At 50.5% G+C, this 23,806-nt stretch overlaps 1 protein-coding gene across 1 annotated transcript in view; it reads right to left on the reverse strand.

The window, feature by feature from the left end:
* The window catches only part of SEMA5B (semaphorin 5B), a 114,538-nt gene that overhangs the window by 37,338 nt on the left and 53,394 nt on the right, over positions 1-23,806 (reverse strand). The window contains exon 2 of the mRNA XM_058555924.1: positions 1,947-2,148. Within this exon, the coding sequence (XP_058411907.1) occupies positions 1,947-2,100 (154 nt within the window). The 5' untranslated portion in view covers positions 2,101-2,148. The remainder of the gene's footprint in view (positions 1-1,946; positions 2,149-23,806) is intronic.

Raw genomic sequence — 23,806 nt, forward strand, 5'->3', positions numbered from 1 at the left:
ACAGTGTCCCGCTCTGAGCCTCACATCAAGCAGGACCCAATAAAAGTTGGGTGAACGCACAGGAAAACCCAAAGCTGTCAGAAGGAGGAAGCGGGTGAGCTGAGGGGAGGCCAGGAGGGCTGGAGAGGCAAAGCAGAGACGATGCCACTCCCCAGGGCTGTCGGTCCAGGATAACAGACCAGCTCCGCTTGCCCAGGGCTAAGGGAACTCCTTCGTCCCTCTACGTCCACCACCTGTGCCAGTCTGAGCCTCATTCCTTCATTCTGCAAGAGGGTGGGTGGGAGGTCAGTTTCATTCAAGTAATTCACACCTGAACATTAAAAATGGGGTCAAGGAAGCCAGGCACTCAAGGAACACCTCTTCCACCTCTCCACCCACCTGCCCCGCCCTGCCCAATTTGCTCCGGTACAGAGCAGCCTGGCTGCTCTCCCTCCATCGTCCCTGCCCCCAGAATCAGCCAGGCCAATAGCGCCCCCGGCAAAGCCCCTGAGAGGAAATGGTTCATTAGGAGCTGCCACAGGGGCCCCCAAGGTGAGGAGCACAGCCTCCAGAATCCAGCTCCTCTGTCCCCTACTTGATCCTTCCCTTTAGTGACAGCCACCAGCGCTCCGGGAGCCATCAGAAGTCTGAGGGTGTACGCGCGTTTTGTAGGCTTAAGGACATTGCTAATTTACTTTAATCCACTTAAGCCTTCAAAGCCTTGGATCCCAGCTCAAACAAGACAGCCCGAGAAGACAGCTGGAAACCCTCCTCCAGGAGACAGGAGCCGGTCCACTGCTGGGAATCTCGCACTTCTAAATCGCCCCTAGCTTCCGCCCCAACTCCTATCCATACCGCCCCCCCACCCCCCAAATCCCATGCCAGCCTCGGACTCCTGGATTTATTTTTCCGCTCTGGTTTCCATCTTGCCCCTCTCGACTGGCTGTGCGGAGTCCCAGAGGAGAGGCTGTCATCCTTTGGCCAGGGCACCTCAGGGTGGAGCACCTGCCTCTCCGCGGGAGTGGAAAGAGCGCCTGACGGAAGTCAGGACGCCGACACTGAGGCCTGACTCTGACAAGTATCTCCAACCTTCTACACCTCAGCCCTCCCATTTGTAAAGGAGGTGACAGTCCTTGCCCTGCCTCCCTGCCGGGGTTATGGTGAGGAAGAACTAGGAAATAGGAAATTGATAAGACAATAAGTGTTTATCAGACTTGAGAACCTAGGGACCCCTGACACTACACCCCAGTGTGAGGGATGTAGGTAACTGATGCTGAAATGTCCATGGGATTATAACACCACAGGTCATGGGAGAACATCTGTGATGCTCCAGTATTCGTGTTTTGTTTTTAGATTATCGTCAATTGTATATACTAATTTTAGAAACCCTTATTGAGAACTTATGGACCCCGTAGAATATGTCCAGTGAGTCACAAGTCTCAGTTTGGGAAACACTTCTGTAGGACACTCTCACGACCTCCCTTGACAGACGGGGGTTCCCAAGACCCCAAAGACGGGCATCCCTGCAGGCGTCTCAGAGCAGAGGGAAGCTTTCCAGAGATCTCCAGACACTTCCTAATGAGTGAGTCATCTGCATTCTTCCCCCCAGGGAGGCCAAGAAACAGAGCTCACGCTTCCAGAAGAGGTAGAGCTGAGAGGACCAACCAACCCTTGGCCACCCCACACAGGGCATCCACAACCTCATTCTCTAGCAAAGGAATCCCCGAGAAAGACCCTCGTCCCCCAGGTAAACATGGAGGAAGGGTCTGAATAAATTGTCCAGAGACGAAATCAGACCTCTCCAGCCCATGGCTGCCCATCCTTCTTACACCACTCCCCAGAGTCAGAGTCTCCGTAGCCTACAGGAAATGAGCATCCTGGGACTTCCAACAGGCAGAGAGACCCTGCTCAGGCCCCACCTTCAGGACACAGTCCTTGCGATAACGGGAGTGGGAAGTGGCTCTCACCTGCAAAGGCCACGATGGGGTGTTCCCTCAAGGTGCACAGCTGCTGCTCACTGCCAGGGTCGCTGGTGACATCCTGGGAGCTGGAGAGGTGGAACACCAGCAGTGTGAGGCTGGGCGGCAACAGGGTCACAGCCAGGGGTCCCGGAAACACCATGGTGGGCCCCTCTGCAGTCCTAGCTCCCGGACGCAGGCTGGGGAGGCCCTGCAATGCAAACACTCAGTGTCACCAAGTGCTCCCTTGGCAATGTCCCCTCCTCCCAATTTCCTCGTGGTGGTCAGCAGCCCTGTGGGTGTTGTTTGTTTGATTGTTCTTTTAAATAAATTTATATTTTATTTATGTTACTTAGAGCTTACTCTGCTCTGGCAATGCAAAGTTATAGATCATACCCTGAAAGTTAATTTCTCTTGTAATGGTATTCTGGACAAAACTGACAAATTATAGAGCTTTTTCTATTATGATTCCAAATGGCTTAGAATTAGTTTTAATGATAAAGGTGGTAGCTTAGGGATTTTAATAAATGGAGCTAGGACAAGTGGGTAGCTATTTGTAAAAAGATAAATTTGGATCTATAACTCACACCTTATACTAGGAAAAATTCCAACTAGATAAAAGATTTAAATGTTAAGAATAAAACCATAAGAATACTAGAAGAAAATGTGCACAGAATTCTTTATAACCGTGGAGAACCACAACTCAAAATCCAGAAACTATTAAAGACTGACACATTTAACTATATAAAAATCACAAACTTCTGCATGCCCCCCTCCCCCAAAAAACCAACATCAAGCAAAATCAAAAGGCAAATGGCAAACTCGAAAAAAATATTTGCAATTCATAACATAGACAAGGGGCTAACATTCCTAATATATAAAGAACTCTGGGGACTCAAGAGGAAAAAGACCAATACTCCAGTAGAAAAATGGGCAAAAAACATAAATGCAAAGAGGGCTTAAAAATATGAATGACATTTATTCTCAATCATAATAAGAGCAACGCAAATTAAAACTTTGAGATACTACTCTTCACCTATCAGTTTAGCAAAATCCAAGTGAGATGACACACTCTTGGTGAGGCTGTGGGAAAGGGGCACTCTTATACACTGCTGGTGGGTGTGCAACATGATCCAGCCCCATGGAGAGGAATCGGGCACTATCCGGCAAAACGAGAGAGGCATTTACCCTTTGACCTAATTTCTGAGAGTCTAGACCAGTGCTACTCAAAGTGTGGTCCATGGACCAGTGTCAACCCACAAACTGTGATGATTCTGTGGTAAGATAAATGCAGAAATTTGAGAGTAAGTGTTTAAAAAACTTTTATAGTCATTTGACGGAGTAATTTTTATGTCTGTTGGATCTAATAAAATATTTGGGCGTGTATTTTGCATAGTTTTTTTTCTTCAACTCACTTCTCTGGTAATTCACTTTTATTGCATTTTACATTAGTATTCATCTGCGACAGATTGTAAATTGAGAAGTAAAGCCTGGTCCTTCACCACAGAGAGTTGGGAAACAAAACTAGACAACAGAGGCACCTGTACACGTGCAAAGTGACTGATGCACAAGATTATTCATTGTAGCATTCTTTGACATGACAAGACAGAAACAGCCAGATATCTAGCAACGGCAGACTGCTTAAATAAGCTATGGTATATCTTTGTAATGGAATGCTATGCAGCTCTAGAAAAGAATGGGGATTTTCTCTAGATTTTGATACAGAGAAAGACCGGGTATACTAAGTGAAAAAAACAAAGTGCAGAAGTGTGTAATAGCATGCTACCTTTTGTGTAAAAAAGAGGGTAGAGGGGCTGGCCTGGTGGCATAGTGGTTAAGTTCGTGTGCTCCGCTTTGGCGGCCTTGGGTTCGCGGGTTTCAATCCTGGGTGCTGACCTACACACCACTTGTCAGGCCATGCTGTGGCAGGCATCCCACATACAAAATAGAAGAAGATGGGCAAGGATGTTAGCTCAGGGCTAACCTTCCTCACCAAAAAAAAAAAGAGGGTAGAAATAGGGATATATATTTATATTTGCTTGTATTAGCATTAACATACACTGGAAAAATAAACCAAAACTAATTTTAAAAAAAAGGTTATCTATAAGTAGCAAAATGGTGATTGGGGCTTCTCAATATATACCTTTTTATATTATTTCATTTTTGAATATCGAATATGTTTAATATTACCTATCCAATAAAAATTCTAAAAACTAGTTTCGGTTCCCTAAAACTTCTGGCACCCCAACAGTTCCCGTGGAGGCCTGACTGGGACCCTCTGAATCAGCTCCCACCTCTCCCCCTCCCCGGCCCATCCAACGTGTCACCACGCCCTGGTAAGCCCACACCCCTCACAGGTCCCTAACCCACGGAGTGACCTCCTTGGTGTCACTTTCCTCATTTGTGACATGAAAGGTTGAGCTAGACTGGGAATTCCTGCCAGCAGTGGGAGCAAATCAGGATCATTTCCTCCGGGAGTGGGGTCCTGTGGCCGGCAGGTGAGTGATCCCAAAGGTGATTCTGATGAGCCTCCCCAAGGACTAGAGGTGCCTGGGGTTCCTTCCTGCTCTGAGACCCGTTGCTCCTAAGCCTTGCTCTCTTCTCTTCCTACTGCACTACCTTACTCCAGGTCTGGGAAATTACGTGGGATGATTTTCTTCCCACCTCAATTTCCTCACATGTGTGGGAAATGGGCTAACGCCTATCCTTGCATTACTGCAAGGCTTCAAGGAAATTCCCCAGTGACCACAAAGTCTGTGCACCCAGCAGAGCCCCCTGCTCCCTCATCCTGCACCCTGCACGGCATTAGGCCCTAGAGTGCCATTTTGGTCCCCTCATCCTCAGCTCAAATTCTCTGCTGCTCCCCAGAATAGTCTGGTCATCCTTCTTAGAGACCCTCTTGGAGGAAGTCTGGGCCCAAACTCATGCCCTGGAGTGATTTTTCACGTACAGTTATTTCTCAGTCTCAAGCTGCCTGGGGCTTGGCAGTGCTGTCCTCTCTTTGGTGCCTACCATCTCCTTTCCCTGACACTGATTCCTGGCCTCTCAAACAGGGCGCAGAGGTGGGGGGGTGGGAATCAGAGGGTGAACCAGTCAACCTGAGTTCAAATCCCAGCTCCTCTCCTTACCAGCTGTGCGACTCTGGGAAAAAACAACCTCTCCTAGCCTCAGTTTCCCCAAATTGGGAATGAGAATAACAATACTCCCTCAGTAGTTGTGAAGATTAAAGGAGTTACTACCTTTCAAAGGCCTAGAGGAGGTCCCGGCAGACAGTGAGCATCAACTAGGGAGAGCTCCTCTGGTGCCCTGGAGGAAGGGGGGAGGGAGTGGGGGATTTCTTTTGCCCTTTGACACTTGTGCTGGATGCCTTGTGTGTCCCTCCACTCTCTCTCCTTCTCCCTGCTCAGTGCCTGGACCGCACCTGGGCCTTCCCTCTGTTTGGTCAATGGGGGACACTGGCAGAGATGGGAGGAGGGAGGCAGGAGGCAGCAGAGTGAGCTCCCGTCTTGGCTTCTCCGCCTCTAGGCTTCAGCAATCCTCCCTCCCCCCTTCCCCTCAAGCTTAGGGATGTACCGCCCCCCCTACTTACCAGCCCCTGGGTACAACACAGTGAGCTATCCCATATGGTTCCCAAACCCCTTCCCACACCTTTGTAAATAGTTCCTTTATTAAACTGCCCTCACATTTCCCAATTCGAGTGTGCCATCTGTTTCCTGGCGGACCCTGACTGTTATAACATCCAATTGGTGATTTTCAACACATATGCAAATATCATCTTTTTAGACCTTAGCTGGGGCTTTTCCTCCATCAGCCGCTCAGGGCATCTAAGGAGTTATGACACCTGCCCTCCTCTCATATTCCCAGCCCTCCCCCTGCCCCCATGCTCCCTTCCCAGGCCTCCTGCCTCGCCACCCCAGGTCTGACTACCACCCCGAGGCCCCAGGCCCGCCCCTCTGTGTGGCCACATCCTGAGATCCTGGGGCCTGAATTGACAGCACATCCTGGACCCCTTCCCCTCCCCCAGGCCCCTGGCCTTACAGAATCTAAGTTCTGCAGCAGAAGTTCCACTTTCATGATGGTTTTTATGTAAATATGTCCTCCAAGTCCCTCCTGAATCAATAATTACTAGATTAATATCACTTCTTCCACCTGGGCCCCACACAGCACGTGTGCTGTTTGAGGAGAAGGGACGGGAACACAGCACATGAATGGGGGCAGGGAAGGGCTGAGGGCAGGACCTGGGTCAGGGATCTCCTCTACCCAGCTACCTTCCCTCCAGGTGAGGGGGGAGAGGGAGAGGAAGAGAAAGCCAGAGAAGCAGGTAGACAGGCACACTGCACTGCACACAGACCAGAGTCACCCAGAGACGGAGACGAGCACTGACAAGGGAGAGGACAGGAGAAGCCTTCATTCAGATGAGCGGTCCAGTCCTTGGGAGTGCAAGGCCGGCCAAGGTACTGACTGCCCGAAGCCCATGGGGGCTCTTGCACAGGCCTAGTTCAAGGACCTCCTCTGCCCTTGGCAAGGGAGCCAGTAGGCCCTAAGAAGGGTAGAAAGGAGGGACAGAAGGAGCCGGGCAGCAAGCAGTGGAGCTGGAGTGTGGGGTGCTGACGGTCAGGACAGAGCTTTACAAATGTCAGCAGAACAGGGGTGCCATACTGAAGAAAGGCCAAGAGTGGTCAACGCCACATCACTGAGAGTGTCACAGGGTCTGAGTTTTTGAGCAGAGTTCTGGTTACTTAGGAGGGGGTGACTTCCCAACTCCCAGGAATTCCCCATCTTTGGAAATTATCTCCCCTCCAACCACAGGCCAAAGGGGTAGGCCCCCAGCGGCCTTGTATGTACCTATCCCCACCCCACCATAGCTGCTTGCACCAAGGATAGTCCTGTGATCAAAACAGACCAATCAGATGTTCTCCATGGCAATTGGCTGCATAATCACCACCACCACCCCCCACCCAGGGTCAAGTCAGTCTTTGCAGAGGACCCTGGAACATTAATGTGGCCCTGTGGGGTGGCCATCCTCCACCTGCCATGTGGGTTGAGGAGAGGAGCAGAGAAAATCTGAAGACAGACTGGCGACAGGAGACAGAACAGAGACCGGCTGGGATGCTGACCCTTCCTGTTCCCAGTTCTCATCCTTTCTGAAGTCTGACCACATTCTACTTCCAGGAGCCACACCATCCCAGATCCTTGTAATAAAATTTCTCATTTTTGCTTCAGCCAGTCAGAGTTGTGTCAGACCAGGAGTCCCCTCCACAGTGTTGCCTCCTCAGTGTACGTTCATGCCTTCCTTCTTCCTGAAGGCGTCTCCGCAGGGCACTAAGAGGGCTTTCCTTCCTCCCACCTGGCCAGCAGGTGGGACGGATGGTGCCCCACTAGCCTCTGCAGCTTTAAGTGACCTTTCGCCACGTGATAAGAATTGTGGTGCAGAAAGATAGGTGGGATCTGGATGCTGAGGACAGAATCAGCTCTGCCGACCTCCAGACTTTTCCAGGCTTGACCATCACACTTCCATGCCTATGTTTCCTTGTCTGTAAAATGAGGAAAATAATTATGCATGCCTCATAGAGTTGTTGCAAAGATTAAATGAGTTATTTTGTCTATCAGGCTTAGAACCTGCCACAAAGTAGGCGTTGGATAAGGGTTGGCTAGTATTATTATTATTAGGGAGTATTCACTCCTAGTTTATTTAAGCCCTTGTTTGTCAGGTCTCAGTTCTCATCAGCCAAGCATCATTCCTATCCCATAGAGTTTGGTTTCTCATGCTTACAACTAAATACTCCTAAGACAAACAGGAATTTCTATTTCTAATATGTTTATCTGCTCTGGCATTAAAGTAACCTCAGAATTTCTCCACTGGCAGAGCACAGCAAGAGGCCATCCAACCTCCCTGAGGAATGGAGAACACCGTTGCCAGTCCTGAGCTTAGGAGGCGGCCAGACTTGAGTGCAGATCTTAGTTCACTGCCTGTAAAATGAGGCTAATAGTTCCCTGCCTTAGCAAGACTGCTTGTAAATCTCCCAGAACTAAGCCTGGCACAGAGTAGGCCCTTTGGGAAATCCATTTGTATACACACATCATATACATAAAACAGTCCCCTACTTACCTGGGAGTCTGTCCCAGGTTGATCCATTCACTCATTTATACAGAACTTCACTGAGCATTTGCTGCATACCTGCCATGTGCCAGCCTGGTATAGATAGGAGAAGTGAGGGAGGGGGAGGTGCCCATGCGACGAAAGTATATCTCTGCCTTCAAGGAGCTAGCTTACAGTCTGATAGAGAGGAGACGTTTCCCAAGGAACAATAAATCACAAGGCAGAGATGGTGGCCTGGGGTCTGGATGGGAAAGGGGCACAGATAGCCTGTACTTCACCCTGTCTCCGGGCCGCTTGTCACCAGCGCTGTGGCAGGGTGCTCCAGGAGCGGGAGAAGGGAGGCGCAGCTCCAGCTGACTCCTGCTATTTTGGGAAACCCTTAGTGACAAGGAAAGCATTTTCCCAAATCATCAGCCAGAGCTTCTCCTGCCTTCTCTCCCGCTGCTGCCCCAGTTCCCTGTGGGTCCTCGATACGGGGTCACTCTAACGGTGCCTGGGGGTGTGTGAATGCCTGTACACGTATGTGAGAGAGAACGCACACCCACGCAGGCACCCCCTCGAGGACGCATCGCCTTCTCTGGGACTTCTCCAGGGCTCGTTTTCCCAGCACAGATAGTGGGAGGAGGATTAGCTGAAGCCGTGGGAGGGGATGAAATCGCCGAGGGAGAGTGACGGGGACAAGGGCAGAGGGCCAGGCCAGGGCTGTTGGAAGGCCCAGTTCTAGAGGGACCTTTGCTCTTCTCTCTGGGGTGCAGGGTGAAGAAGACAGGAGTAGAGAGCGTGTGTGAGCCGAATCCCCCACAGAGCCCAAGCTGGCCTCCCAGCAGGCTCCGTGTGCCCTCCCCTGCTTGCCAGAGAGCCAAGCGCCCAGATCGCCCTACGGTGGGAGAAGCTGCGTTGCCACACCAAGGACCATCAGATCATTCCTTGTTCCATTCAGCATGAGGATGAATAAGGGGGTCCCAGCCCTCCTATAGTTTACAGTCCTCCAAAGGAGGTTGAGCATGAACAGAAGACCAGCAGGAAGCAGCTCATGTGGGGGTCTGAAGAGGGGTACAAGATGCCCTGGGAAGGGAAGCGAGAGGGACACCTGTGGGATGGAGGTCTAAGATACTGCATGTAGAACGTAGAAATCAAATAGGGTCTTGAAGGAAAGAAGGTGGGGCTTCCCCAGCCATCAGGGGTGATGAGCATTCCAGACTGATGGAACAACAAATGGCCCAGGCAAAGACTCGGCCCTGGACCATCTTCAATGGTCCAGCGAGGCTGGAGAAATGGGCAGAGGGAGATGGAGAGGGAGATGAGTCTGGAAAGGAAGACCGAGGCCAAATCATGGGAGACTTGAGTGCAAACCTAAAGCTTCAGGAGGTTTTCTTCTGCTGAAAAGGAGAATTTGCTGATGGTTAGGGGCAGCAGAAGGACGTGGTCAGATCTGTGCTGAGGGAGGTCAGGTGGCAGCAGGCAGTGGGAGGGATGGGTGAGAGCAGGCCACCTGTCTGCAGGGCAACTCTGAGAACTGGAATCAGGCGCCTCTTCTCAAGAGAACCCCGTCCCACACCCGGAGCATGGCTGGATCTCAGCCCCCACTTGCACCCCATGGAGGACACACCAGCCCAACTGCAGCAGGTAGCCTTGGATAGAAGCAGTGAGGGACCGGAGCACCAGGTAGGAGAGCTGAACCAGGCAGCAGTAGAAACCACTCAAATTACTGCTGCAAGGGCCTTCTCTCCAGAGCAGCCAGGGCCCTCTTTTCTTTTGATTGATAAAAAGGTATCATCAAGAAGGAAAGGACAACTTACGACCCTAAAAGATGAGTGTTTGAGTAAACACAGCTGCTGTATATTGAGACTGTGCCAGGCTCTATGCTACACTCTTCCCCTGCAAGACCTCATGGCAATTTGGTCAGAAAGCTAAGAGATGCCCCCATGATCACCATTCTCAGTTGATAGGAGAAAACAGAGGGAGAGAGGCTGAGGAACGTGCCCGAGGTCCCAGCACCAGTTAACGGAGCTGGGATTTGCACCCAAGACCGTTGCAGAAGCCCATTCTCTGGACCACCACATACACCATCCTCCCCCGAGGAGGACTGGCCCCAGCCCTCCTGGCACCTTCCACAGCCCCGGCTCCGTGCACTCTCCAAGCAGCCTTTGGAGTTTAATTTGGTTTCCTGAGTTGGCTTCCTGACCAGGGAGAGCGCTTTCTGGCTATAAATTATTAAACTGACTTCCTGCTGCAAATCAGTCTCTTGTGAGTTTGGGTTGTAGGAGCCAGTTTTTCCAGGTCCTGAGCGGCTCTGGAGAAAGAAATTCCAGAGGTTGCTGATGGACAGGGCAGAGTCCAGATTCCCAGCCCAGCGCACTGACAGCCGCCTGGCAGCCTCCCCCAGCCCAGGCTGGACAGCCAGGGCCCGGGGCAGGTGGGAGAGAATGAGCTGCTTCCTTTTGTCCCCAACTCAAGCTCGGTCCCTGAGCCCTTGAGGACCTTTGGGGAAGGAGGCTCGGCCGGTCCTCCTTCCCGGGCCCCCTCCCTCCTTGCCTTCATTTGAAGTCTCTACTTGGCTGCCTGCCTGGGAAAGGGGGAGAAAAGAGAAGGAAAAGAAAAGAAGAGGAAATAGGGGAAAACCAAGAGCAGGAAAGAATGTATTCTGTCTGCGGTTTGGTGAGGAGGGGAAGGTGTGGGGGGCACCCACACTCCCCCACTCCCGCCCAGGGCCACAAATGCCATCTTCCCACCCACCCATCACTCACCACTTGGGGGGCAAAACTTAGCCAAGCTCAGCACAAAGATAAAATTGAGATGCAGATTCCTTCCCATTGCTCTCAATAGAGCAGATTGGATACGGATTTTCCTCCTTTCTTCCCATTTAGACCATCTGGGTGACTGGGGCCCAAAGGGAAGGTTGGGACCAGGTGGGGGAGGGGGCGGAGGCTCCGAAAGACCTCCCAGCACTTTTCACTCTGGAACCTGGGGGTGAGGGTGAGGGATGCTTGTCCCAGCCCCACCCCCTTTCTCAGGGGCAGGTTCATTCCCTGCCTTTGCACTCTGCTCTCTGGCCTGGCTCAGTTGGATTCTCCTTTCCTCTGTCTACTCCTAGCAAACTCCAAGTCTTGCATTTGTCCCATCAGAGTTTGGCAGTCCTTCCTGCAGTCCCACCCACATCCCCCAACTGCAATTAAAAGGAAAAATGTGATCACAGAAAGTTTAACAGGAAGGGCTCTTAAGATCATTTGGTTCTACCCCCTGTTTTACAGATGAGGAAACAGCCTCGGGAGAGAGTATCTAGTTCAAGATTGGGCAGGGAGCTGGTAGGAGAACAAAGACTAAATAACAACCAGCACAAAGACCACGTTATTATGTATCAGGCAGTGTTCTATGTTCTTTATATCATGCCCTTTAATCCACATAACAACCCTGTGAGGCAGATATTATTATCATCTCCATCTCATGGATGGGAAAACTGAGGCACAGACCAGGTAAGGAACTTGCACAAGGTGAAACTGGTAGAAGCCAGATCCAAACCCAGGCAGTCGGGCTCCAGACCCTGTCCCTTGCACAGTCTCGGTGCCCCAGGCAGGAAAATAGTGTTATTTGACATAGCCTTGTGAGCAGAGCCCGGGCCTGGTGGGCTTCTCATCAAGGCTCAGGCTGCCCCAGCGATCATTTACAGATGGCAAAACCTCTAAAGCATGGTCCACAATCATTCTGTACTTTTAATCATGGAGTCTGGACTTGCTCCTATGAACAGAGTATGTCAACGTGAGGTGAGAACTGAAAACAAGAATAGAAACAGGCTGTTTACATCACTTGGAAAAACAAGCAAATGTGAACTTCGTGAGGGCAGCCTTGTAGGAGATGACACGCATGTGGAGGAAGATAGACCAAACGCACAAGGTGAGAACTCGGTGTTAGAAGGAGACGCCATGGGTTAGGACCAGAACCCTGCCTCCTAGTTGTAGTGCAGCTTAAATGAAATAAGGCGAATAGTTTGGTCCATGCCTTGCACAGATTATTATGAATGGTCAAGGTGATGGTGGTTGCACTGAGGTGGTGTGAAGATAAGTAGAGATTTTCTCTGTTTTCCAAACATTCTGTAATATTTTATTGCTTTTGCAAGGAAAAAGAAAACAAAGGAGACTGGCCTACTTTAATTGCTGGAATTAAATGCTAAGGATGTTGCCAAACACAAATCAAGCTTATCTATTCATTAGAGCAGCCTCCTTTTCTCCTCCCCATGGGCAAGCTCTCTCCATGGAAACATTTTGCTATCAGATATTCAGTTGCTGTATAAAATGAAAACTGCATTTGAAAACATGCCTACAGCTCAAAAATAGACAACAAACGCAGCTAAAGGCCTGGGCTTCCTTGGGGTTTCAATGACAGATTTACTTGCTTGACAGAAGCCTTTGTGGGGAGGGCCCATTTCCACTCACTCTCCTGAGCATCGTTCCTCAACACCTAGAGAGCTAGTTCTCCTGTAATTCAAGAGATGGATGGTGCTGATGGTTGCATAACAGTGCAAGTGTACTTAATGACACTGACCTGTACACTTAAAAATGGTTAAAATGTGTTGGTAGGAATAAAATGCTACAGCTGCTATGTAAAACAGTACCGTGGTTCCTCAAAAAATTATCCATAGAATTACCATACGATCCAGCCATTCCACTTCTGAGTATAAACCCAAAAGAATTGAAAGCAGGGAATCGAAAAGATATTTGTACACCCATGTTCACAGCAGTGTTATTCCCAGTAGCCAAAAGTGGGAAGCAACCCAAGTGTCCATCAACAGATGAATGGTAAACAGAATGTAGTATATCCATACAATGTAATTACTTAGCCTTAAAAAGAAATTCTGACACGTGCTACAGCATGGGTGAACCTTGATGACATTATGCTGAGTAAGATAAGCCAGACACAAAAGGACAAACATTGTACGATTCCACTTATATGAGGAACCTAGAGTAGTGAAATTCATAGAGACAGAAAGTAGAATGGTGGTTGCCAGGGGCTGGAGAAGGGGAGAGTGGAGAGTTGTTATTTAATGGGTACAAACTTTCAGTTTGCAAGAGGAAAAGGGTTCTGGAGATGGATGGTGGTGATCATTACACAACAATGTGAATATACTCAATACTGAGCTGTACACTTAAAAATGGTTAAGATGGTAAATTTTATGTTATGTGCATGTTACCATAATTTAAAAAAAAAAAGGAGCTTCTAAAATCCATTGGAATGAGGAAGACCAGGAGGTCCCAGGAGGTGTGCTGCTGACCTCCCATATGATGGGGTCTTCTCCTGCTCTCCCCACAGTGTGGCGCCCACTGCCAGCCCTTCACTTCCCCCACCCTCCTCGGGCATGCTTACCCCTGACCACCAAGTGAAGCCAGCCCCCTACTGTCCGTCCACTCCTTGGCTGCCTGGCTGGGGCATCAGGCGGCCCAGGTATGAGGTGTGGGCAAGAGGAGATGGAGTGAAGCCACAGGACATCCAAGAGAGGCAGGCCCCAGGACTAGCTGAAACCACTCACTGAAGGGGGAGAATCTGGGGTGAGTCCTTGGCTACAAGGTGAACTAGGCAAAAGAGACGAGGTTAGGCATGAGGCCAGACTCCCCAATGGACCGTGTGGTTGCCACCGTATTCATTTCCTGTTGCTGCTGTAATCAATTACCACAGACCTAGTGGCTTCCACCAACACACATTTCTTCTCTTACAGTTCTGTAAGTTAGAAATCCAACACGGCTCTCAGCGGCTAAAATCAAGGTGACGGCAGGGCTTCATTCCTTCTGGAGGCTCTAGGGGAGAATCCGTTTCCTTGCTTTTTTCCGCTTCTAGAGGCCGTCTACATTTCATCTTCAGAGCCAGCAAGACTGCCTCTGTCTAACCATTCTCCATAGTTTCATCTCCCTCAATCACAGCTGGGAAAGGTTCTCCGCTTTTAAGGACCCTTGTGATTACAATGGGCCCACCTGGCTAGTCCAGGCCGATCTCCTCATCTCAAGGGCCTTAACTGAATCATAACTGCAAAGTCCCTTTTGCTGCATAAGGTAACATATTCACAGGTCCAGGGATAAGGACATGGATGTCTTTGGTGGGCCATTACTCTTCCTCCCACACCCACTATATGTATTCCCACTCAGCCACTCACACGTGGCAAAAATTCCTGGCATGCAGAGACTCATCTGTGCCTGAATTTCTGATGAAGAGCAGAAGCTGGTAAATGGTTGCTAGCAAGTCACAGTCACACAGTCTTGGGGAGGAAAAAGAGGCCACTGCTGAGGGGACAGTCAGGGAGCATGATGAGAGAGCCTGAGGGGCTGGGGAGAGAGGGCCAGACATGGGGAGACAACATGCACAGGGAAGGGATGCACGTCCCGTGGGAAAGAAGGTCACAAAATGCAAAGGGGAGCTGGAGGGGAAGGCCTGACAAGAGAACTGCACTTCAGACAAGGAAATTCATGAACATCGGCACAAAAGTTTTACCAAAGGAGGTTATCACTCACTTCCCAAAACGATTTTCTGAAGCGTTCTTCAAGTAATGAGTTCCACTGTGTTCTTAAAATAGGATTTACACCCAATTTTTCAGTAACACATCAAGGGATGCTTGTAAATCTATTAAAATGAAGTGAGACCAGTAACATCTGCCGCCTTCTGTGCTGGTGGTGTCAGAGGGAGCGGGAAGGAACCACGTGGGGGTTCCGGGCTCAGACTCCAGCCTGGGCCGGGTGACAGCCATCCATGTAATCCTCACGGCACCAGCCCTCATTTCACGCATGCGCAAACCAGGCATGGAGCGGTGAGGGAACTGAAAGCAACAGGTGGGGGCTGGCCCCAGAGCTGACTTCAAAGCCCTCAGGGCAGAGAGTTTTTCAGGGCGGCAAGGACTTGTGTGTCTGTGTTGGTAACAGAAGCCGCATCCCTCCCACATGTACCCAGCGCCAGGGTGGCTGCTCACGGAGTGGGTCATTCTAGGAGGACGCTGAAACCTTCAATTAGGGACAAAGCTTCTCATTCTAAAGTTATTAGAGAAGAGACTCCGCTAAATGGCCTGAAAAGGGTAAAACTGCCATGATGTCAATGGTTGATTTCACATCTCTTTGGGGAGGCAGCGAAGGCAGAGCCCCAGAAGGGGCTTTGGCCCCATTTCGCTCCCTTGGCCACAGAGCCTGCTGGAAATACTCCCTGAGCTTCAAAGCAGATAATATGGAGGAAGGTGCCCTAAAAATCTTGGACACCATACCCAGCTCTCTGTCATTACACTGTCCAGGATCCTTCCAACTCCTCAGTTGGCCCTAACTTTCATTTCTAGTTCTTCCTCGCAAATACATGGCTCTCCAAGGTTCTATTCTCAATGCCCTCTTCTCTCACTCTGACTGCTCCCGGGGTGGTCTCAGCCTCACTCTCTCCTCCCCAGGGTTTCCACTTCCACCCCAGCTCCATCAGCTCCCCAGATCTCCAGCCCCTCTCTTCCAGACTCCAGACCACATGGCCATCTACACCTCAGTGTCACCCAGACATCTCTACTGCAGCCTGCCCCGAGGGAATCTGTCATCTTTCTCCCTTAACCTGCTCCTCCCACATCCCCCATTTCTGTCAATGGAACTACAATACCCCTCACTGGCCCACATTTCAGCATTCCCAGACTCCCCTCTCCCTAACTCCCACATCAACCCACAGTTGAGTCCTAGCACTTGTACCTCTTCAGTGGACCCAAACCCAGAAGTCCTCAGGGCTGTTGGGTGACACATGAGCTGAGTGCATAGGAGGGGGCAGGGGAGGGTGGGAGGACACATACCCCAACTGGACAGGACAGCTGCGACTCAGCTCTCCTCTTCTCCAGCTGACTGTTGACCTCTCAGGACGTAGACCCAGATCGGTCCATTTTTAAAGAAAGTCTATACATCTGGATTTATGTGAAATTCCCTTATTTTTAAATGCTGGCAATTACTTGCATTTTTTAAATCCCTATGTGCGCCAAACAAAACAAGTCTGTTTGTGACCTCAGGGCTTCAGCCTCTCTCCCACCGTCCCTTCTCTCCGCTCCCAATGCCAATATGCCAGTATGTCCCCATTCCCTCCAGGACAGGGAACCACCTCCTCAGGGTCTCCCTGGCCCACTTTGTCCATCTTCCCTCTGCTGGTCTCAGGCCCAATGAACCAATGTTGGGTGCTTCAGCTTTAGATTCAGGCCCTCCAGAGAGGGGAGGAGGGTGAGGGTGGAGGAGGGTGAGGGCGAAGGAGACAGAGAAGGCTGATGCCACTCCGTGTCACAGAGCCATTAATTAACGAGTTAAACATCTGGCATTTAATTAACACCTTCCCTCCTCTTTCATCCTCCCTCCCATTTTCCTTTCCCACAGGGGCTCCATGATGGGTGAGATGGAAGCAGAAAGCAGGAGGGCAGACATGGACAATGGGCTGGGAGGTCCTGGCTGGAGCAGGGCAGGGGAGGAGAGGGGCAGTGATGGTTCCCATGTGCTGAAGGGGAAGAGGACTGGCTGGGAAGAAACAGGTTTATGTTTCAGCAAGAGGGACTCAGATTAGTCCAGAAGTTTCTTGGGCAGGAGCTGAGGGCAGAAGCTCAGCGCCTAGGATTGCACAAGGAAGTCCATAGCTCTCCTTGTGGCAACACTGTTGGTTGCCTCCCTGATATTCATTCCCCCATCGTCCTAGATAACAAACCCCATGTTGCACAGAGTGGCAATGTTCCTAGCCCCAGGTGAGATGCTCTCCCAACCTCTCATGCGGTTAGGGGTTGCCATGCACATAGTTCTGGCCAATGAGAAATAAGCAGAAGTCGGGCTACAGATTCTGGGAAAGTGCTACTTTTCTTAAAAGAGAATAGACTCAGCTGGCACCAACCCCTTCCCTCCCGCCACCTTTCTGCCCTGAAGAGGAATGTGATGTTTTAAGCTATTGCAGCCGTTCTGACACTATGAGAGACAGGCCAAGAAGACAACAGAGTATCCTGACGCTATTGAGCCAGTGAGCAGAGACCAGCACCTGCTGCCACCTCCAAACCTCTTGCTAAGTGATTAAAAAAGTCCTTATGTCTAAAGTTATTGTAGGTGGTATTTTGTTACTTGCAGCCAAAAGTATTCCTAAGTGATACACTCTCCCATCTAAAACCTCTTCTCTCCAGAGAGACAACAAACTGACCACTTGTTTCACTAGAGTTGAGTAAAGTCAAGAGCAGACACTCTGCTCAGAGCTTTTCCTGGCCTGGAGTGCCCAGGACGTGGGATTAGGGACTGGAAAGTTGACAGCAGTGTGGGCCGCGGCTGCATTAATGGTGAGCTCCGAGCGCAGCCCTCTCATTACTGCCTCCCCAGCGCCAAGCACACAGCCTGCCACGTAGTGAAAGCTCAGCTGACACCTGTTGTGTGAATGAATACATGAATGGATGGATGTGCCACTGCTTGGCACAGATGTCCCAGTGACAACCAGCTGCCAGGATGGGACTCTCTAGCAGCCAGCTTGAATCTAGCTGATTCAAGACCCATCCTTCTCTGAAGGCCAGCCTGGAACATCTCTCCCCTTCAGAAGTCCCCTGCCCCAGTTCCTATGATGCCCACCTACCCTCTAATCTGGCATTGATCAAACCTCCCCATTTGCTACAAATCTGGCTCCCTGGTTAGACTGAAAACCCTTAGGCAGATGCCTCAATTCTTCTTAAGCCACCAGAAACTACCAGTGTCTTGAACACTGAAGACAGTTGATAAATTCTTTCAGTTGAGGTTGATGCTTTGGAGGGGTGCTAAGAGGTTGATGATATAAAGAGTTGCTCAGAAAAGAGCTCCCCTACAAAGAATAGTCCCCAGATGTCTATAGTACCACCTGAAATTTTCCTATTAGACATGAACCACTTTGACTAGCTAAGTCATCTTAAGTAAAACACTTAACCATTCTGAGCACCAGTTTGTATAATGGGAATAAAAATAATAAAAAACGTTTCACAGCACCCTTGTGAGCATCAAATCAGCATGAAAGTACATTGTAAGAATGTTTATTAAAATAAGCCTTGAAATGTGATTGGTCTTGGAAGAATTATCCCAGCCATTATTCACTTTTGAGTGTAATCTTGTAGCCCTTAGGATGGAGAAGAACTTGAGTTTCCTCTTCCCAACCACCTTACAAATGCCTCTCTACCATCTTCAGAAGTATGTCAGGAACTTCTCAAGTTTAATTAAGGTGGCATTTCATAGGAGAGGACCAACGTTGGGGAGGTACAGCTCTGTGGGGGTGCTGGGGGTGCCCCACCCTGATCCCCATTCCTGGGCCGATGTGCCCACCATTCCCCATCCCCCAGCAACCTTCTCAAGAGGCTGGTCTTTAGCCTAGGGCATCTCCTCCCCAGATATGCCTGGGAGACTAAACCCCTCACCCCTGCTCCATGGCGAGGGGCAATCACTGACTCATGCAGGGGTATAAAGCCCATCCTCCTGTCTCGGGTGCAACAACTTCCATGGTGCAATTCATCCTCCCGAGCTTCCCCCGGGACCAGGCAAGCCTCCCCCGACAGCGTATCTTCGCCTGGTTTTGTCCTCCGCTCTGCTCTGTCCTGCTTCCCTCAGGCCCCATCAGGGGCTCCACGTAGGCACTCCCAGCCCACACAAGAACCCCAGCTCAGGCCCTGCTTCTCGGGAAAGTGTCCTAAGACAAACCCTTAGGAGGCCTCTGCAGAGGAGGGCTGACAAGAAGCTTGTCAGGATCGAACTGCACCCCTCTCACTTGGCCCAGGGCTCCGCCCCTCACTCTGTAAGGAAGACAAACCATGGTTCAGGCTCAGCTCTCATCCTCTCCAGGGCTGGAGCCTCAACGAGAGCTGGTGTCTGCACCTTCATCCTCCACACTCGCCTGAGCTCCTCAACACTCCCCTGTCTCTCCAAGGAAATGAGTAAATCCTCTCCAAGGCCCCAAAACATTTTGCTGGAAAGCTGTAAATCCAAAAATCAGTTGGTCTCCATGTCACCAGGTTATCAGGTTGGGCCCCCAGGAATGTTTAGGCTCATAGACTCACACAGCGTTAGCACAGAAAGGGCCTCGGGAGACGGTGTAACTCCTCTTTACAGTTTAATTTGGATTATGTTTCTGCATCCGTGCTCTCCCCTCTCATTATAATTGTGATAATTATGGTCTGCTATATTCTCCTCTAGGCCATTTACACAGCTGGACAGTCAGAGACACATGGATGCTAATCCCCCATCCCAGGCCCTTTTTACAAGGCTGGTCTCCCCCAAAAGCAATGAACCTGAGCCAGACGGGATGGTGGTCCTGGGGGTGACCTAGCAATGGGGTGGGGTGGGGGTTGAAAGGGCCTGAGGGGTCTGGCCCCCAGGCACCGTGCCTCTTAGATTAGAAGAGTGGGGGGCAGCTGTTTGCACTATGTCCCCCATCCCAACACCCAAACCAACAATTTCCACCAATGTGGACATATTTATTTGTAAGCAAGCGCTAGGAGAAATCAGGTACATTTGGATCTTCCTGAGGTTAGCAATGCCTTATGTGGACATCTGAGGTCATCCTGCCTGTGCCCCCAGGCTCCAGGCGGGACAGAGTCTCCCCAGTCCAGGGCAGCTGGATTTGAGGAGAAGAGGGTCACTTCATATCAACCACACCTCTTAGAGATCTCACCAGTGTCCGGTATCCGTTACTGTCAGGACATCCTTGCATCTTTTCGGCTCCATGAACCAATATCTATCAAGGGCCCTAACAAATGCCGTGAGCCTCAAGCACTGGGGGAGGACACTGTTTCTTTCTTTGGGGAACCTCTCTTTTGAGAATTCCATGGTCTTCTGTTCACTTATTAATGCTTACATCTGATTCCGTTTTTCTCACCAATGACCCCAACTTGCCAAATCCCAGATACCAGGTCTTCCAGTGAAAATACATGGTTTCTGCTCTCTAATAACTATATCTAAGATTTATTGTGGTATTATATGGCAGTGTGCTAACTGTTTTACAAATGTTATTCATTTTATCCTCACCATATGCCTATAAAATAGGCTTTATTGCCTTTTGACGGATGAGAAAAGTGAGAGGTTGGGTGGCTTGCCCAGGGTCATGTAGGAAGGGGCCGAGCCAGGATCTGACCCTGGGTCCGTTTGATGCCAAAGCCCATGCTCTTAGCCAGCCTGCTTCCCACCTCTGTATGGGGCTGCTGTAGAGACAGATTCCACCAGGAAGGAAGGTGGGGGTTGTGGAGGGGGTTCATGGTGCTCTCTCCAGCTGTGCGAGTGCAGAGCAGGCAAGCTTCCAGGGTCTCCTCCTCAGTCTTGTGTCCAAGGCTGAGTCTGGCTCAGTTCCTCTCCCACTGCCCAGAGCTTCCTCTCTATATCCCATTCTGTGCTGGGTTCTGGATCCATTATCATCTCTCCTGGTCGGGAATGCCTGCTGCCATGAGGGCCTTCTCTGTCCGGACCTCTGCAATGAGATCTCCCAGCTCCACTCCCATCCTTCTGCACCCCCCAGACATCACAGCCCCTGGGTCCTCCCAGCCTGCCTGGAGCCCACCTGTATTTATACTTCTGGGGTAAACAAGTCCTCTGTGCCCCCTGGGCCGCTCAGTGCTGGAGCTGGAGCCACTGGCCTCTTCTGCTCCTCCAGTTTGTCGTCCCTTTCCAGTCACTGCTCATTAGCTGGGCCAGCGGCGGGGGTGGCAGAGAGCAGCGAGGCAGATAATCCAAGGTGGTGGGGAATGTAAAAATCATCTCTGTTTGGCTGTGGAAGGTATTTTTGGACCTACAGTTGAATGTGGGTGTGTGTGATGTGCTGGGAATTCACAACACTTCAAACCAAATCCTGGAGCGAACCCAGCAGGACCTGACTGCTGCTTTTAGGAATTAGAAAACTGTCTATCCTCTTCCTGTTTCTGCTGGGCCGGGTAGCTCAGCAAATAAGACTGATGTTCAGGACCCTGAAGCAGAGCTGCTCCCTCTCTATCAGTCAGACCCCTAGCCCAGGCCCCTGGCTGCAAACTCGGATGACGACAGGGGCTGGGCAGCCAAGTAAGTGAGGCCAGCTGGTGTAACGCAGAAGGGAGCGGCAAAGCGAAGACTGTAACCCCTCCAGAAGGGCACAGCCAGCCCCCAGGGGCAGCTGCTACTCAGCTCCAGCTGAAGGATCAACCAAGAGCCAAACAAAACACATCTGTGAAGGAATTTGGCCCACTGACAACCAGTTTGCAACCTCCAGCCCAGTGGTTCTCACACTTCAGCATGCAGCAGAATCGCCTGGAGGGCTTGTGAAAATAGATCGCTGGGCCCCCTCCCCAGGGTTTCTGATTTAGGTGGGTGTTCAGGCATTCTGAAGTGGGGCCCAAGAATGTGCATTTCTAACAGGTTCCCAGGTGACGCTGAGTCCAGGACCACACTTCAGGAACCACTGTTCTAGCCTAGTGGTTCTGCAAAAGGGGAACCTTATACTTCCTTACCTTTTAATATTTGCTAGCTTTTTTCAGTGTCAACTCAAGAGGTCATCATGTTCTTAAGAAGTTGAAAGTCATATGTACACGGAAGGAAGGCGGGGTGCACTTTATCAAATGTCGAATATGCATCAGAAGCTTTCATGAACAGCATCTCACTTAATCATTGCAGCGTTCCTGCAAGGTAGGTGTTACTGCTCCCCTTTACTGCTGACAATATAAGGCACAGAGATGTTCATGACTTGCTCAAGTCACACAGCTAGTAAGTGACAGTTCAGGGACTGGAATCCATATCAGCCTAACTCCAGTGCCCCTTTCCCCAAGCCATCAAACTCCACAGAGAAATGAGGTCCCTCTTCAAAACATGCCCTGTTTCTGGAGGTTCAGCAGAATGGCCTTCTCTTTAGGGGTCCCTCTATGTCTTTCCATCCGGGCAACTCTCGCAGGAAGGGCTGGACCAAGAGCCAGGAGACCTGGAGAGTTACAGGCATCCTTTGCCTCCTTCCCAAAGGAACGATCAACCAAGACCTGGTCCTTGGGCACTGCCCAGTGGCCTCTAATTCCCAGAAGACAGGATGGGCTGAGTCTGGGGAAGCATAGGGCCCTACGAATGCCATGCCTGAGGAAGCCACTCCTAGACAAACACCTTAGTCTTAGGGACTACATCAGAGCAGGATGGGGGAATTTTCTGCTTAATGTCTACAAACTCCTAAGAGCAGGAACCGTGTCTGTTTTGCTCAGCACTGTATCCCTAGCTCCTAACACAACACCTGACATGTAACAGACATTGAGTTGTTTATTGAATGAGAGAGTGACTGAATGGTGGAACAAAGGGTAGGGAATCTTTGCTCTCAGCCAAAGGGAGTTGCATAATGTGCCTACTCATGTTTGAAAGTTTAGACACTCATAAAGCAGCCAGCCTTGAGAAGGAAGATGTGGCAGGTGATAATTCTGCTCAAGGTAATTGATCAGAAGCGTTTTCCGAATCCAGAGTGGGCTCAGAGGCAAAAGTATTAACAGGTTGCTGAGAGATGACAAGAATGATGTCATATTTACCTCTAGATCCCCAGCCCCTCTGTCTGTTGAATGAATGAATGTGAGTCTTCCATCCTGAATGCCCGATGGGGAAGGTGTTCACACCACACTGCGGGGGTGGTGGCGTGCCTCTGCAGACGAAGACTTCCCCAAGGCTTTCAGGAAGGCAGCGGGGTGTGGGGAGAAGAGCACGAACTCTGAGTGGAGAGCCCTGCTCTCTCCCTGAACTAGTCAGCAGACACATTCCCAGCGGGGGCATGCCAGGCAGTGTGCTCTGAATCATTGGGCCCCACTGCCTCCATTCTCTTTAAAATAGGGATAATGACAACAACAACAACAGCAAACATAACAACGTCTTCACAGGCTTGTCGTGAAGAGGAAATGCTTGCGAAAGTGGCGGCACTGTGAGTAAAGTAAGTGGCCCACAAAGTCCCGTTGACCCAATGAATTCACTGGGAGGCCCCCCGCAGCTGGATCCCTCCTCCAGTCTGGATAGGTCTGAGAAGAGTCCCTCACCCCTCCAGGCAGAAAGTTCTTCCATTGTCTAACTTGCCTTCCTCCTACTGCAACTTAAACCCTCTTACTCCGCTGTCCATGGTGACAGGGAATAGGACGGCAGTTGGTGGGACCTTTCTGCAACACTGGCTCTCCGGTATTGCCAGGAAACCAGCAGTTACAGACTTGTTGGAGTCAGGCATGAATGTAGTGGAGGGCGTGCACTGAGTTAACGTATGACTTGTCCAAATCAACACAACTCCAAACCACATGGTAACACACAGGGTTCTGCTGCCCTGGGTGAAGTGTGCCAGCCGCTTTCCCAGCCATCCAGCACATTCTGGATCTCTCCCCTCATCCAGCTGTGTGTGCGCAAAACTCAGCCTGGACCAGTCATCCCCAGAACTTGAATCAAGTAAAAGCTGTTCTCGGATTAAACACAGTTTTGCATTATCTGTGCTATGGTATGACTGCATTCAGCTCTTCGTTTAATCCACTAGCTCCAGATGGTCCCACGGATGCTCCTGGGCAAATAGGTCCAGCACCGGAGAGAGGCCACCAGCACTGGTGAGAGTGGTTCAGATGCTGGGTTGGGTGCAGTGGAAATGACTCATCACAAATGTTAGTGTCAGGGACCACACAGATCCTCTTCCCTCTGATGGGCTCTTGCTGCACTTCACAACCACAACTCCATCAGATCCCCTGTGAAGTCTGCAGGCAGGTTGCCATCCTTCCATTCAACGGATGAGAAGTCAGAGGCCCTGAGAGTGGCCATAGACCCAAACGTTCAGAGTGGCAAGTTAACCCAGACTGCCCTCCCCTGCT

This window comes from Diceros bicornis, chromosome 15, assembly GCF_020826845.1.
Source record: "Diceros bicornis minor isolate mBicDic1 chromosome 15, mDicBic1.mat.cur, whole genome shotgun sequence".
Lineage (NCBI taxonomy): Eukaryota > Metazoa > Chordata > Mammalia > Perissodactyla > Rhinocerotidae > Diceros > Diceros bicornis.